The following is a 17,557-nucleotide window of genomic DNA, read 5'->3' on the forward strand; positions in this document are numbered from 1 at the left end:
CAGGTGTTTTCTGAAGGTTTCATGGTATACGAGTATGTCTAGAGTTGAGTATAGTACCTACAAGTACATACCCCAGGCGTTCTATTGAAAGGCACTTAATGCAGATTACATTAACTAATAACTGGATTTTTGTTTGGGTTGTGTATGTTGTAAAATGCACAAATCAGTGGGTTTGTCTTTAGTCACCTTATTCTCATTTGGGGTTGATGGAAATGAAGTAAGGACCAAGTAAACGACTTTTTTTCAGGTGCAAATTCGACCATGGAACCTAAGTGACAGTGACTTTGTAATGGATGGTTCTCAGCCTTTGGACCCCAGAAAAACTATCTTTGTTGGGGGAGTTCCACGACCCCTTCGAGCTGGTGAGTGGAAATAGTAACACCACAACAACAAAACCAACAACAACAAAATTCCCAATGCATTTAGTCTTCAATATTTTCTAGGTTTCCAGTCATTTATATATACACAGTCTCCAAAAAGAAGGCTGCCATGTCAGTTTCATTGAGCTGACTCAAAATTAAATGGTTTCTCCCGAATGCTCTATTTCCTTCTGGTGCAAGAGTGAATTTCATTAAAATGTTATTTCGAAAGGATGAATTCTATTTAGTGCTTTCCTATTCAACCACATATTTAAACAATAATAACAGTACATTTGTCAGTGTGCATTCTTATGCGAGTTAGCATTGTTATGTATGACAGCAAAAGAAGTTGTCCCATCAGAAATCTGTCCAGTGCAGCTGTGTGCCCACTTACTCAGTGACGAGCCAAACCACTGCTGGGAGTTATGTCACTGGGAATCAGACTGAACTCTTTCCAACTGAAACAGGTTCCTATTTTTTTCTTATGCAGTTTGAAAAATGAGTTATTCGAGAATCTTTATTATGACTTTTTATAAAGCTTCCCTGTTTTGTTGTGTTTTTTTTTTAAGTTCCTTTCCAATGATGAAATAATTGTGCCTGCTGAAATGGGGCAGAATCATAATTGACTAGAGCATTTGAAGTGATGCTGAGCTGATGACTTCAGTGTTTAAATCCAAAGACAAATCTAATCAGTTGTGGATCAGTGTTATTGCCAGGGGAATATAATAAAATTATTTGTAGGAACTACATATTTTAAGTGCTTAAAGTAATTGAGTTTATTTTTTAAAAGTAAGATGAAAAAAATAAGGTTACCTTTGCCACTGTAGTTGCGAAAGTGCAACATTATCTCTGTTATTTGTAAAGTAGACTTAGTTCTACCTAAAAAATAAAAGAAAAAGCAGAGATCATTAAAATCAAGTTGTGAGAACAGTGTTCTAAAATGTAAAATGTACCTACAGCAATTTGGCTCTGTGACTTTGATGAGTGTTTAATTATAAATATTCCTCAACCTTTCTGACATATTTAAATCTCAACTCCAATCTACTTCTAAAAGTTAACTTTAGGCCCACATAAAGATATATTCATCATTCCATTTTGAAGGACTTTAAAACATTAATTGTGACTGTGGAGTTTGTAATTTTGTGGTATTTCAGGAAGTCAAATATCTTTGAGTCTTATTCTCATTGTAATGGAAAACTATGCTGAACGAAAAGCAGAATTCTCCCCACCCTTTTCCATGATCTGCTGTCAGAGAAGAAAGTCTAGGAATGGCTAACTCAAACATGAGCATATTAGATGAGGGCAAATGAAGCCCTTCATTTCTAAACTACTTGTGCTTTAAAAAAGCAAAATGTGGGCGGGACGTTGTGGAATATTCCTGACTTTTTCTAACTAATGTTATGTTTACGAGTGGAGGGGAAGAAAAATCCCCTTTGATTGTCTTAACTACATATGTATTCTACAAAAATGGACATTTATTGCTAATATTCTAGCTATCCTTTTTGCAACTAACTGCAAGTATAAATTAGTTTTAATGTTATAGCTCCTCTCCTTTTTTCCTAGATAGGAATCTGAAAAAAAAAAAAATCTGAAAGAAAAAGTCCCACAGTTATAAAAATAGCAGAACTGGGTTTAGCCTCCTATGTCTATTTTAAGTCACAGACACAATAGTATATAAACTAAATTCCCTTTTCTATTATTTACCCTTTATTTTTCCTGTTTTTATTATTTGAAAGGATAGGTCATTTTCCTTTATATCATTTTCCCTTTATAAATCCTCTAAAGATCTATTTTTCACTCTTGTTCTAAGATCACACTGACCCCACAGAACAGGAAACCCAAGATGCTAAATCATATTCTTTCTTTAGCATTCTGTGTCTGCAAGATATTGCAAGATCAGGATTAGACAAGAATTATATTTAGTTTTCTCATCAGAAGTAGGATTTTGTGTTCCCTACTGTACACCTTTTATAAGTCTTGAAGTTCTCTTTTTTTCTTAAAGCTAAGCTAAAAAATTTTTTTCGTTTTAAAAGTTTTGTTTTTACGGGCGGCCAGTTAGCTCAGTTGGTTAGAACGCAGTACTCTTAACAAGGTTGCCGGTTCAATCCCCACATGGGCCACTGTGAGCTGCGCCCTCCACAACTAGATGAGCCAACTACTTGACTTGGAGCTGATGAGTCCTGGAAAAACACAAATAAATAAAAGTTTAAAAAAAATAAACCTACAGTGAAATGTATTTTTTTAAAAAAGCAAGTTTTTACAGTTATGTGGATAATCTACAATCATTTTATCTAATGGAAATGTTCCCCCATGCCAACACCTCCCATAATTGCAGCTAGTTTCTAGATGGCTAAACAATCTCTATCAGCCTCTTAGAATTTTACTATCTATCCAAGACTTCCAGCTTAGATGCCATGTAATCTAAACAGAAAGAGTTCACTTCTGCAGCTTTTACCCATGTGTATAGAATTGGGTTTCTTTGGAACACACTGACTTTTATGGACTGGAATAGAAGGCTATTTTTTAAAGGAATTCATTGTGACTTTCCTAGACCATCTTGAATTGAATGCAGTGCACTTCACTTGAACAATAAACATTTATTGAGCCATCCACTGTATTACTGGCCCTGAGCAAGTACGTGTCATACCAAACGGAGTGAATATGTCACTATCGAGTCAAACAGGCCACCATCCGCAAACAGAGATTTCAGAACAGAGGAAAATGAGAAATGAATTAATAGAATGCTAACTCAATTAATTGGATACTAAATTATACTCTTTAACATAATGTTCCTCAAATTTCGTTTTTAAATACATCAGGGCGTTTTTTTATTGTTTCCAGGGGATGTTGTGGTTATGGAATTCTGAAAAGTCTTAAAACTATTTCAGGCACTATACAGGGTGATCCTGGAGTAGAGATGGGTGACAGTGCTCAACAGGTGGGATTGTAAGTGTCCAACTTGCTTTTCACCTTGTCCTGGGCCATAAGTGGTCTTTTAACATGGTGTAATGACTAAAATGTTATCACTCCAGAATGATTCCTTTGTATCTTGTGAGGCTTTTTATCTTTGATATTTCCCACTGTAAGACAGGACCATTGTTACTGATAAATTATTATAAATATAGTCCTTACCCCACCAAACAGAAATACCCAAGCACTTCTAAAGAAGCAAAGCAACCTGTTTTAAGCAGTATTAGCCTGAGTTTAGGTTGCTTCTTCTCATCCTTTGACAAGCCTTTTTAAAATTCAGGTTGGAAAAAAATCACAGGCCTAGAAAAATTAACCTGATAATGGGAAAGTATCAATGGAAAAATCTAGATGAGTTTGCCCAAAGCTATATTGCCTGATTGTTGGTTTCTCTAGGTCAAATGATATACATTCCTACTGTCTCCTGCCCCTTCCATCACTCCCGTCAGTGACAGTGGCAATGGCAAGCCAAGGACCGTTTTCCTGAAGTCCTGGTTTCTCAGGTCTTGTTCTCCTTCCACTCCTCACCTCTTCCCATCCCCGTGCTAGGAAAGGCTACAGGTAGACTCACCATGCCACCATGTGGCTAAAATTTGCATTATTCTTCAGAGAGTCAGTACAGGGAAAGGGGTAGTCTGTCTCATTCTCCACCTGGAGGTACAACAGCCATGTTTTCACTCTTCGTTCAAGTGATGCAAACAACATGTCCTCCTGAATCTCAGTACAGGATTGCATACCCCTGTAGCATTAGGAGCTCTCTAGAATGCATCTCTTTGCTCTGAGAGGAAGTAAGTGCCAGGCTTGGGGATTACGAAGAGGCTACCAGGAAAAAGTGGAGAGTGAAGCATTGATCCCTTACTCTCCCCCAGTTTATAAACATGAGTATTCTCTGACTCTAGCTTCTGGGCTGAGACATCTAATTTGAGTGCTGCCTCAGTGATCAATCTTTGGAACCCACCCACTTCCAACTTTGTTCAGACTTGAAAAACCCTCAGTCCTCTCTGATCAGAGACATGTGAGCTATTCTTCCACTTCGTGACTTCCTCTGACAGAAAAGATCAGTCTTGAGAGATTGCTCATCTGAGTCCCTGGAGCCTCGCTGCGATTTGCTTGTCAGCTTTGCGGGTCTCCCGTCTTTGCTAACTATTGCTCTGCTTATTCTTTCCTGTTTTCCCCCCCCCCTACTAATATTCTGTGATGAATCCTGACATTTCCCTCTCTGCCTTTTTTTGCCCTCTGACTGTTGTGAGGATGGCTTTTCTGTGCAGGAAAAGTAAAAATTTGAAGTAAATATTCAGTGATATATGTCATACATCCAGAGAACACTCATCCTGAAATTTTTTTCAAGTATTCTGCACAGACATTCTGGTAACTCATGTATTAGGAATCACATCCTGATTTGTGATTTAGGAAATAGGAGTATTGTATCTTTTTTGTTGTTGTTCTATGAAGTGGTAGCAGGCAGAAAGCATCTTATATCAAGTTTCTCAGCAATAGAAACTTCTGGTTTCACCAAGTCCCAAGTTCAGTATGAGTTGTCCCAGATAGACTCCAGATTTGGCATACTGACTTGATCGATTGCATTTAGGTTAAGGATTTTCTAATATTAGTATGTGTTTATGTCCCCCCCGCCCCCCCCCCCACACACACACAAAATAACAAATTCTCCCCTACAGCTGACGCCAAACTTTGCCATATCAGTCTCGGGTTGGGAAGCATTAGCATAAAGCCAAAGTAAGACGGGGATGAATTGGTGCTTATGAAGCAGAAACCAGGCCAAGTTCATGTTAAGCAAAGATTTATGAGCAGAGGGAAGGACAACCCCTGGACACAACTAGCCATTTGAGCAGCACTCTGTACTCAGCAGTGTGCTTTCACATATATTTAATCCTCGTGACAATCCTATCAAGTTGTAAGTGTGTAAGTGGTAGAATTCATTTTAGAGATAAGGAAGCAGAGTTCAATGGGGGGTGATTGGCCAAGGCCACGATGGGTAAGAAAGCCAAGATTCAAATTCAGATCTCCAGAAGTCAAGTTTGGGGCTCCTCGCACACAAGGAAGCCGCTTTATCAAAGTGAGATCTGAGATGTTGTCTCTGTAACAGGAGTAACAGTCAAGTCTGTACCAGTCTGATTTTCATCAAGATAAACACACAATTTCTCAGACTTAGTTGGTTGTTCATACCACTTATTTGAAAATATTCATAACTTCCCAACATCTGACACAGAGTGAAAGCTTATGAGCACATTTCCTGCACTTAAGCTGTGTGAACTGCCCTTGTGAACCAATGTGGCAATTGTGGTAAACCTAGAAAGTCCACCTTCAACTTGAGTCTTCCTTTCTTTCAGAAGTCCAGACCTCGTCATCATTCTGAGGTGCCTTATGCCTCTGTCCTGTCTGCTGTGTTCTTATTTCCAAAGAGAAGAAATGTGGCTTCTAGATTCACAGTTTAGAATCTGGAAAGATGAATGTGTTGCTATTTCCCTCAGGAATCCTCATTCCTGCTCTCCTCCCTTTGGTTCTCATAGTATCTCAGCCTTAGACATTGCCTCATGGCTGACTTTGAAATCTAATTAAATGATAGGTGCAGAGTGGGGCAGGGTTGGGGCGTCATCATGATTTCCTCTCTGGTGAGCTTCAGTTCCAGTCAGGAGCAAATTCAAGAAATCATAATTAGGGTTCAGATTCCACTTCAGAGAAACAGTTCCCCTAATCCAGAGCAATTCATGAGAATGCTCTCTGCTACACACAACTGCAGTCTTCTTGCTTCCCTCTCCAGTATGTGGCACAGGGAAGCTCATCATAAGAGCAGTGTGTGGGTTACACTCAAAGTCGTGTTGCTGTGACGAAAGATTGGTTCATGGGATGATTTGAATTGTCTTAGGAGCCAGAGCATCTTATCCAAAATGCATAACGCGCTTGGATGTAGCTACCAGACCTGCTGACTTCTTACCCCAGTGGTGACCAGACAGATCCTGTGAACACTGTCTGGATAGGAAGGAAAACATCAGGAGACTCCTGACTTCCTCGTGGACTCTGTCTGTGCCTGGTGTCACCTCCATCTGTCTGCATTCCAGCCCCCACCAGTATGCTCTGCTCCAGTAGCTTCATCTTCCTCAGGTTAAACGTTACGGTCCTACCCTCTTCTTGGCCTCTACGGAGAATGATTTAGAATGAGGATTCACTATCCTAGGCTTAGTAGGTGGTTTAACTACATTTTCCAGGTAAGATGCATCTTTGATCAAAGACTCACATTTCATGAGCAGAGATGAGATCACAAGATATAGATAAACCCATGAAGGTTTTATTTGACTTCTGCCTCATCCTTACTGCCTTTCTTCCACTTTTCTTTCCTCTCTCAAAATAATAGCCCTCTTCTTGTCTCAGCTTCCCCCACCCCATCAGAGGAAGGGACTTTATATGGCTCTTTCCTGTAGTAACTGATGACACTCGTTCTAAAGAATCCTTTAAAACCTGGTCTGTAAAAGTGGTTGTACATTCTGAGATCTGTAGGTGAGTCTGTATCCTCTATATACATTTTTTTTTTCAGATTGAAAATTTATAGGACTTGAGGAAGCCTTGTTCTGTGTTTCTGTTAGTCATCTATGTAGCGTGTGCATTAAATTACTTTTTTCCCCCCTAAAGCAGTTTTCACCAAGTGGTTACTTTTCTCAATAGTTAGACACTATTTTGTACTTAAGTGACATCCCTCTGGTGTTTGAGCTTAGCCTCCAGGAAGTGTATGTTTAGTGAAGACTTGCTGATTGAGTAAAGGACCAAATACAAACAGCAGTTGTTTGACCATTCTTTACTTTTCTTCAAGGGTGATTAGACCTTTGGTAGTTAAAATGCAGATTAGGATAGAAAGATAGGAAATCTTCATACTCTTCCCCCAAAAAACTTCCTTTCGTGACTTTGGTTGTTTTTAGCTTCTCAATAAATTGCCCTACACTTGGGTGAGATTTCGTTGGTTCAAATGTCTGCAGACTTTTTGGTGGCCAAGAAAATGTATATAAACTTACCAGTGGAAATGATTTATTTATAATTAATTTTCATAAACAGAATAAGTGATTGAGGGTTTCTGCTTCCTATCAACAGTACTTAACTGCCAGCAACATCAGTCATGACCTAATCTTTGGCACATGAAGACGATTTTTCGGCAGCTAGATTTACGAATAGAATGTTTGTGCTTGTGGAAGGCACCTTCTCCGGCATCTGAGGACCCCTAAGATTCCTTTAAGATGACTGTGCTGTAGAAGAACTGTGTATAACTCTCCTCAGCTAGAGTTTCAAGCTTACAGCTGGTATACCTTCTTTCTAAGTCAGATACTTCCTTGAGTTTTTCCCAAGGGTGGAAGACAAGTGTCATTCAGTTTCTTGCTAGCATTCTTCTCCTGGCCATTCACCAGGCTAAGGGAGTGTTTACTCTCTTATTCTAATCCAGAGGAAGCCAGGTTTTGGAAAATAGTGTTTAATTTCCAGGCCCTGAGGTTACTTATTTTACTAAGCCCATTTGACTAATAAGGGAAATTCATTAATGACTGCAATCAATTCTACCTTCAGTTTCTTGGTCTCTGACTGGAACAGCATTAGCCTTGTGAGGAGGTCCTGAAGCCATCAGAGGTGGTTGGGAGGAAAGACCCACTGAACTCTGATATTCAGGGTATGTGCACCATTCTTACTGCATTATTTGAAAGAACGTGATTCCTGGATCCTGCCCCAAGACTGCAGTGAGTGTTTCCTTGAGCTCTCATCAGTAATGGTCCCTTTGCTGGTGTGACTGTGTAATTATGATCATAATGGGATAACGGATAGCTTTCTGTTGTTCTGTTTTTAATGGCACATATTCTTTGGCTTAGTGATTGCTATCTTCTTTTCTCACCTTCTGAAAATTACCTGTTGGTTGCAGGTTATTCTTCCTATTGAAAACAGGCACTTATACAACAGTCACCAATATTAGGCAGTCTGGTTTGGGGAGAAATTTTGAAAAAGTTAAGTAGAAAGACAGCCGTTCTGTCATGGTGACAGAGCTTTTCTTGCTGCCTCAGCAGCGTCCTACTACAGGAACCCAGTAGTACTTGGCTTTCCTTCTGCTCCTAAAAGTCTGGCGGGCTTCTTATACCATTCAGCCCCTTCGGCCCTCGTATGTACTGCAGAGTTCTTCCTCTGCTCCACCAGGTCGTGCTGCTTTTCTTCTCCCCAGACACTGACACCTGTGGGCTCGACTGTGTGATGGTCTTTGCACACTGGCTGGGGCCCAGGTCCTTACCGGCCTTTGCTGTCTTCTTTCCAAGTACCACATGTAGGTGTTTGATGGAAGTGGGTGCTTGGGTCATTCCCCAGGGGTAGGGCTAAGTCTTTTGGATTTAAACCATGAAAAGGAGTGGTCATACCTGGAGGAGGTGCCGTCCAGTATCAAGTAAACAATTACCTTCAGGCAATTTGGATCGAGGTGAGTAACTGCTACATTTCTCTCCATGGTACCTTTATGGTGAAGATAATTTTAGAATATCAGACCTTCGGATAGTTCGATTTCCAAATGCTTTCTGTACAAAAGGGATTTTGTAAATATACCAGTATAAAGGTACATTTAGGAAGAATGTGGCAAGGACTGCAGAAGAGACCTCTGGATTTATGGCAGGTGCAGGATGGGTATGTTGTTCCCGCCTTTGGAGAACCTTAGTGTTTCCTGGCACATTGTAAGTGCTAGTAAATGTTCGTTGCTGCTATTATCATTACTAGTTTTATTAGAATTTAGTATGGGAGGTTAGTATGCAGATTTCTCAGTTGGGATAGAATATACTCGAAAAGTCTTTTTTTTTTAATTGTAGAGATTTACTTTAAGGCTGTAAATGTATTGCTTCTCGCTAAAACGAGAAGTTAATTCTTTCTATAGCTTAATTTTAAATATAACAGTGTGACTCTATAATTACTTTCAGTCTTCGAGGTCAGTAAATAGGGCTGCTTCTTATTAACTCGTTAGAGCACTGTGAAATGCTTTGCCTACCCAGGGCCCACTCCAGTGGACTAAGCAGTTAGAAATTAGAAAAGAGGATTACTGACTGATTTTTCCCTTTATACTGTTGCTGAAGTTCTCATGATATAAATTCGTGTGTGTGTGTGTGAATTCTTAATTTTTTTTTTCATTTTATTTTTAAATATCCTACCTGAGTTGTAAGACTGATGTGGACACTCTTGAAGATACTTAACATGGGTTTTCCTTTTTTACACTGTACTGCATGATCCTTAAATAGTTCTTCTCTCCCCTGGGCAAGAGTGCCTTCTAAACATTTATATAGAATTGTGTTTATTTTCTTGCAGTTGAACTGGCAATGATCATGGACCGTTTGTACGGTGGTGTCTGCTATGCTGGCATTGATACGGACCCAGAGCTGAAGTACCCGAAAGGTGCTGGCCGCGTGGCGTTCTCCAATCAGCAGAGCTACATTGCAGCCATCAGCGCTCGCTTTGTGCAGCTCCAACACAATGACATTGACAAACGGGTAAGCAACTGAAAAGAAATGAGGTTTGTTCGGTGGGTCCCTGGGAAGCAAAGCACCTTGTGATTGTAAGCGAGCAGCTCTCCCTTACATGGCGCTAGTCCATGAGTCCAGCGAGGCTGCCTGAAAGAGAGCACCCTTGGTATGTAAGGTGTTAATGAACCTCCTACCTCACTCATCCCCAGGGCAATGTTACACTTATGAAAATAACCCTGCAGAATGTCGCATATTAACCAGTGCTGTTCAAAAGATGATGCCAACAGTGTATTAATGAGGATGGAGAGCTGGTGACCTGTTTGATCCATGTGATGGTCTGAAAACAAACAAGCTTGGACTAACATGTAATGTCAATGTTCAGGAGCATACGTCAAATGTTGAAGTTCTGGTTTCTCTTCAAATTGCCAGATCACACGTAATAGCATCCATTGGAACCAAATAGCTGCTCTCCCCTCCAGTCCCCTGTCCAACTCCCTGTAGTTCTGCTCATACCATATATGCATTTGCATTCCCTGCCTCTGCTCATTGGTGTTACCTGCCTGGCCACCGGAGACACTCAGTTTCCCTACCTCTGATCTAAGAAGGGGACGTGAGGTAGAATCATAGGGAGTTGGTGTGCTCATTTGGTTTTATGGACGCACACAGGTTTGGATCCCTTAAATCTCAGCCTTGCCACCGTTTGGAAGCTTGCGGGTAGGGATAGGAGCTGCTAGGTGTTAATCTGGAACCTATGTTAATAGATTAAAAGAGCAAGTAGGAGAATAGCATCAAGTCTGGACCACTCCCTATGCAGTTGTGCAATGGTCTTAACATTTCCAGCAAAGGATATTCTTGCGGGGGATACACTGGACTAGAATAAATAAAGTAGTAAATACGTTCTGTGATAAAATTTCACCTACACTCTGTGGTCAATTTTGACTAGTTTTGTGTAGCAGGTTTAAATTTCTTAGGAGGTGAAGTATCCATTAGTGATGGGTTGTTGTTTTTTAATATTCAGTAAGATTATGTTTTTATTGAGATATATCTGATCAAATTATAAAAGCCAGGGCTTAAAATGAACAACCTATTTGCTACATCACTTGGCTTATTCAAAATGAGTAGTGTTGGCTGGTTGGTTTTTTAAATTAAAATGAATAAACCTTTTTCAGAATTTTGAAACACTTTTTGAATTATTGGAAACTCAGAGGGGTGATAAAGATTTGACTCCATTCCTAGTTTTTGAGCATCCTGAGTTCCCCCTTTTGTAACAGTAATCCCCCCACAGACTGTGTAAGCTCTGTCTCACTCCATTCCCATGGCGTACCCATTGCTTGATATGTAGCTACAGGTGCTCGATAAACCTTTGTCAAATGGACAAATGGTGCTCCTTGAAGGGCTCTCTTAACTCCTGATGCTCGTGTGGTGGATTTCCTTCTGCCTGTTACCTTTGTGAGTCAGACACCAGATTGCATTCCATTTAGACTGCTACCGCACCCATCGCCGCTGGTGTCCCCAGCAGGACACTTAACCTGAAGAGGCTTAGGCGCTCACCTGTGTGGAAGTAGCTTTCTTTGTTCCCCTCTGAAGCCAGAACTTCAGACTGTGCAGGAGGTAGGTCCTAGAGATGGTAAAAGAAGGTTCCATTTCCTCATGCTTCTATCTTCCTTTTGCTCCCATCCTGACAATCTTTTGGACGCCTCTTTAGTGGAGGGAAGTACTCGGAGGATTATGGTAATTTTAAGCCTCTTTAAGAATCACAGTGCATTCAGATACTATTTGTTTTCTTGCCTACCCCTATTGTCACCCCTGCTGTGCTCAGACCCTTAGTATTTCTTCCCGTAAGTCTTAAAACTAAGTCAAAAAAAATTTGGTTTGTTAGCATAATCATAGGCCATGCTATGAAAATGTATTTGGGACTTTAAACTTTTCAGGACTCAGGAAAGCCATTGACTGTTTGCTACTCACCATATTTGGCTTACGCATGCCTTCCATATGTTAGAGTAGTAGAGTAGTCCTTGATTGACATTCAGGCTAGCAGCCAGTTGTAATGGGAAGAGTATGGAGTTTGGAGTTCGAACAGATTCCAGCACATTTAAACCTTTGCTGCACTAGTCACTGGTGAACCCAAGCAAATTAGGTAATGCCAGGAGCCTCCGGTCCTCCTCTGTAACTCCCTCCAGGGGACGTCTAAGGATTGAATGGGGTTTGAGGGTTGAACAGCCAGAGCTGGATGGCAGTTGGGTAGATCATTAACTAGCACTTGCTGGTTTACAGTGTTCATCTTGCTACAAATGCACGTAATACTGATGTCGTTAATATCACGAATTTTTGTAGTGAAAAGGTACACTGGTTAGTGAAAACAGTTCTGGGCCAGAGTCAGATTGCTGGGTCTAGAGCTGGTTTTGTTCCTCGTGGGCTGTGTGACTTTGGGCGGGTCACTTAAATTCTGAGTGTCAGTGTATAATGAGGGCAGTAGGAATAGCCTTGTGTATTCCACCACATTGTTGAGAAGCCCAGAAGAGATATGAACAAGAAAGCAGTATACACAATGTCACGCACTGTACACACGCATAGTGGGACTGTTGTGGTCACAAGAATGCCACCTCCAGCCACGTGGTGTCTAAAAGGGACCTGTCCTGTCCTTTAGTGCCCTGGGATGAGTGTCGTCTAAGTGGGAGACTTGGAAATCATTAAAAGTGGCAGAGTCCCTTCCCTCCCCTGCCCCATCGTCACGCTCTTTATTTGCTCTGACCAATATGGAGACCAGGTTTTTTCTTTTTTTCAGTATGAAAGATGGAAACCAGCCTCCATCTTGAGTTGGACTCCTTTTTCACTATTCTGTGAATATTACACTTCCTTCCCCCAAACTATTCTTCTGTCCTCTTCTTAATTTCTTGCTTTGAACATAGCCAGCCACATTCCCTTCTTGTGTCGTCTCTGGCATTTTGAGCTTGTTAACTGCACCCTTCATAGATGCCTTTTAAGGTTCATTCCGAGTTTCGTTTTTATTTATCTTTCGTTTTTATTTATCTCGTAAAGCTTAAATTTGAGCTTCCCAGAGCGCTCAGGTTGTGTATAATCACATGACTATTTCCTTAGGGAATGTGCTTTTTCCTTCTCAGGAGCTATGTTCTTGATTATCTACAGCGTTTCTGTCCGTAGGCGTTCCTTCTTCCCTAAATAATCCCTCCAGGATTTTAGCAGTCGTCTCTTAGCTAAGATTTTGAAACTTGATGTCCTAAAAGACAGGCGCAGGTGTTCACCTGTGTCCATAATCCTTTTTCCTTGCTATTACAAATTCCAAGATGCTATAGTCTTTTTCTCCTTCCTTTGGGTGTCAGCCTAGAGTTGCCTTTAAACCGAGACCTTGACTATTTTAAATAGCATCAACCTTCACTACCTTTCTGGTCAGAGGGGCCTCCTCTGCTGTCTGCATCATTATAAATGCAGATTCAATGGAATTAGTGAATTTAAAAAAAAAACTTTAGATGGAATTTTAAGGCCAGTTGCTTCCTGTTTGCAGCCCTTACTCCTTTCACTGTTTGACCCCTATAGAGTGGGAGAGGGCCACCTGCAGCACAGCAGTGCCTGGAACCATGGAAGTTCTAGAGCTGTTTGAGGTGTGTGCTCTCAGGTAAACTGTGGGAGGTACATGAAGAAGAATTTGACTGGTATATTTCCTTTACCTCTTTGGTGTCCAACCAAATTTTTTCCAAAAAGACATCTCTTTAGAGTTTTTATTATTATTATTATTATCATCATCATCATCATTATTGCTCTTTGGTTAAGCTTTAGATGCAGTGGTTTATGGTGAGAATGCAACCTTTATAGATTTGATTTCTTCTCACCATCTTAGAGACATTTTGGCTTTATGAGCATAAAATAAGGTATGTCACTATGCAACATTTATAGGAGCTGTCAACCCTGAAGCTTTGGCATTCCCGTCTCTGCTGTCGTTTCACTCATCCATTGTGTCATTATCTTTAAGAAAGAGGTGGTTTGGGCTGGCCCGGTGGCTCAGGTGGTTGGAGTGCCGAGCTCCTAACGCCAGGTCACCGGTTCGGTTCTCACATGGGCCAGTGAGCTGCGCCCTCTACAGCTAAGATTGTGAACAACAGCTCTCTCCCTGGAGCTGGGCTATTGTGATCAGCCGGAGGTTGGCGTGAGCTGGGCAGTGAGTGGCTGGCAACCATTGCGAGCTCCCGTGGGCTGCTGTGAGCTGCTGTGAGCAGCTGGCTGACCAAGGAGAGGGCGGTGAGCGCAAGGCTCATAATACCAACATGGGCCAGGCAGCTGTGTCCTACACAACTAGACTGAGAGACAACGGCTTGAACCACAGTGGGGTGGGGGGAGAGGCAGGAGAAAAGGGGGGCAGTAGTTCTCAGTATATTTACATAGTTCCACAACCATCACCACAGTCAATTTTAGAACACAGGAAGAGGTGTTTTAATGTACAGCCTTGAACTCTGCAATAAGCGGATCAGTTGAACAATAGCCGCAGTGCACGTGGGGGGACTGCATTTATTCTTTGTAAGTTTACTCATCTCATTATAGGGAAGGGATCCTACTTATGTAACCTGTACTCTTTGAAGTCACAGGAACAAGGTAGCGCAGGCTGTTGGGGCAAACGTCTGACTCCTGCTTTAGCTATAATTAGGGTCCCTCATGAATATAGGACTGGATGGAGTGAGCACACTTTTTGCCACGGTCTGTCTAGCAATGGGAGGACAAACAGAAGTGGAAGGGCTTTTAATGGTAGTTCCTTACAGAGCTGCCATGATCTGGGTTGGCCACCTGTGCCCAGAGGTCTGAATAGGAGTGCTCGGCACATGGGTGACACTCAGTAAACATGTAGAATAAATTAGGATGATAAATGGGAGAGTAAGGGCTAGAAGCCACCACGCAAGTCTATCGAGGACACTGGTGTGCGTCGTTCTCATCTCTCACCCGGACACCTAGAGTAGCTTCCCCATTGGTCTCCCCAGTTCAACTTTAGCCCATCACCAATTCATTCTTGATATGAAAACCAGAACAATCTTTTAAAAGTCATAATGTAAATAATGCCTTCCTCCTTTTAAGCCTTTCGATGATGTTTAAATCTTTTAAACTTTTTTATCCTGCCCTGCCCTTAGGATAAAGGTCAAAATTCTTAATTAACATTGCCTGCATGGCCCTTCATGTGACATCCGTCTTCTGCTTTAGCTCTCCCTCATCTTGAACCAGTCACAACTAGCTTTTTTTCTCTACTTTCCAGGGTCATTATGCATACGGTTTCCTCTGCCTGCCAATTACCCACTTTTCCTTCAGGTCTCAGCTTGTGATATTTATTTTATTGTGATATTTCTAGGAATCCTTTCTTCAGTGGCGTTTATATCAACCCCATAGATCATTTTCATAATACCATCTACCATTCCTTTGTCATTAAAGAACCTCTGTAATGAAGCAATGCTTGGTTTAGTGTCCATTACTCTGTTAGACTATACAAGCCATGAGGCCAATGAATATATGTCTTTCATTCTGTTACTGTATACTTACTACTTGACACATAGTTAGATACACATTATTTATTTTGGGATGGATGAATGAGTTCTTGAATGAATGTTGACTGTATACAGCCCTTGTATACAAACCTTTGGCGTATCCAACTGGCCACCAAAGGGCACTTTGCACAGCTTTCCTTTTCTACCTAGTTAAGAACACTCGAGTAATAAAGAAATTTAGGTTTTGCTGTTTAGAATATCAGAAAGTGTTCTTTGACACTTATAGTACATTAAAGTTGGACTTAACCTTAGGCATGACCTGGTCCCTATATTGACCTATATTTGCAACAGAGGAGAGTCTAGGAGAGGTTTGGAGACTCTTAAGACAATTAAGACTGTCAATTAAGAACAGAGCTGCCTCTGCTCATGGAACTCCCTGAATTTTGCTGCACAGCCAGGGTCTAAAGTTTCTACAGACCCACTTCTTTCATGAAGTCCTTTGCCTACAGACTCAGGTTAGGAACCCCTGAGTTAGATTATAGGCCCCTTAGTGAGTTTTGTGTACCTTTCAGTATTTCACATAACTTTTCAGATGAACATATTCTGCACAGGACGGAGTATACACCTGGAGTTTGTTATCAGCACTTTCTAGTGTGTCTGTAGGTCGTTTTGAGCGTTAACTAAATGAGTTTGAAATTTTTCTGTGCTTTTTTTTTTTTGTTTTGCTTTTGATTTTCACTTTTCTTATGTTGTCTTCATGTAAAACCTTTTTCAAGTCAGTGTGAACCAGTGACCTGGCACACACATACATACATGTGTACACATTTTAAGAAAGGGGAAAAACTGTATTAAAATTGTAATACAATAAATGACTCCAGCATTCATTTGGTTAATGCCATCTTTTGAGCGAACGTCATACTACACATTGCTACTGTAATTCAACTTCGAAAAGTAGTACATAGATAACATCTCTTAAAATGTGTACTTTTTTTGGCATCCCTGGTATATATGTGGATGTGTGTGTATGAGTGTGTGTGTGTATATGTGTGTATATATAAATATATAAAATATGTAAATTTTTACGTATAATATTAGTGAAAATATTTGGCATTTTTAATGTCATAGTGACCCTTGTTACAGAACATTGATGTTATAAATGACCCAAGGAGTGGGGAAAATAAATAAATAAATAAACAAATAACACAAATGCAATTCATGCTTCAGTGTTTACTTCCAAGGAAAAACTGTTAACATCTTGAAATAAATCCTTTAAGGCATATATTATACATATCTTATGGCTAATATTCACCAGTTCTGAGCCAACTGATAATTTGTCCCTATAATGACAATATCAAGGTTGTGTAATACCAGGCGCTGTGGTTCTCAGCGTTTCTTCTGCCTTGACATACATGAGACGTGATACAATCTCGTGGGTAACAGAGGCTCCCTGGAACACTAGTAGGGTGGGGCATTTATGTATTGTGACCATAAGTAAGGAGGGGATACATCCTACATTCACTCCAATCCTCACCACCCAGGAAGCCATGCTACAGTGAAAAAGTGTCCTTGGGAACAGGGAGATCTGAGCTACACTCCTAGTTCTTCTCCCAGTTATGGTATGACCTTGGCAAATTACTTCATCTCTTAGAGGCTTCATTTTATTGTCTCGTAGTATAGGAAGAACACAAGCCTAACTATTTTACGGCTTCTTGCACAGATCAACAATAAAGTGCTTTGGAAAGTTATTAGGCTATACCGATGTAGATTGTATTGCCGAGCCTGGCCCATTTAAATTGTGCTGTTCCCAATCATATGTCCAAGGCTAATTGTTGCCTCTTTTTGTCCTCTGAAAGTACCTTTTCAGTTCCACTGGGAATCCTTAGTATAAGGATAATAAAATAATTGAAGTTAACACTAAAAAATAAAAAAGAAGAAGAAGAAGAAAAGAAAGAAATTAACATAGGTGCCAAACTACCAATGTTCTGCGTGGCTGTTAGTTAAGACACACATGTAGAGATTCTTAAGTTCCTTTTATAGATATAAACACCTGGATGCATTTTCCACTTAAAGAATTAGAGGAGGTTTGTTTTTTTCCCTTTAGTCTAGAAAAGGTGTTTTTACCAGTATTTTTTCTCTCATAATGAAAAGATTTTGAACCTGAAATTCAGTAGAAGGTTAGGATTAAATTTTGCTTATATTCCTTTGAACAGTGTTTCTGTGAAAAACTGGAACAGTTTAAAGTATTTAAGTACAAAGAGGGCAAAAGAGGGCACCT

General features: G+C 40.5%; 1 protein-coding gene across 13 annotated transcripts in view; it reads left to right on the plus strand.

The window, feature by feature from the left end:
- Nucleotides 1-17,557, plus strand: part of CPEB3 (cytoplasmic polyadenylation element binding protein 3) — a 170,744-nt gene that overhangs the window by 137,041 nt on the left and 16,146 nt on the right. For all 13 annotated transcript variants that reach the window (XM_081073952.1, XM_081073956.1, XM_081073961.1 and 10 more), the window contains 2 exons: nt 248-362; nt 9,648-9,829. In XM_081073952.1, the coding sequence (XP_080930078.1) occupies nt 248-362; nt 9,648-9,829 (297 nt within the window). The remainder of the gene's footprint in view (nt 1-247; nt 363-9,647; nt 9,830-17,557) is intronic.

This window comes from Rhinolophus hipposideros, assembly GCF_964194185.1.
Source record: "Rhinolophus hipposideros genome assembly, chromosome: 15".
Classification (NCBI taxonomy): Eukaryota; Metazoa; Chordata; class Mammalia; order Chiroptera; family Rhinolophidae; genus Rhinolophus; species Rhinolophus hipposideros.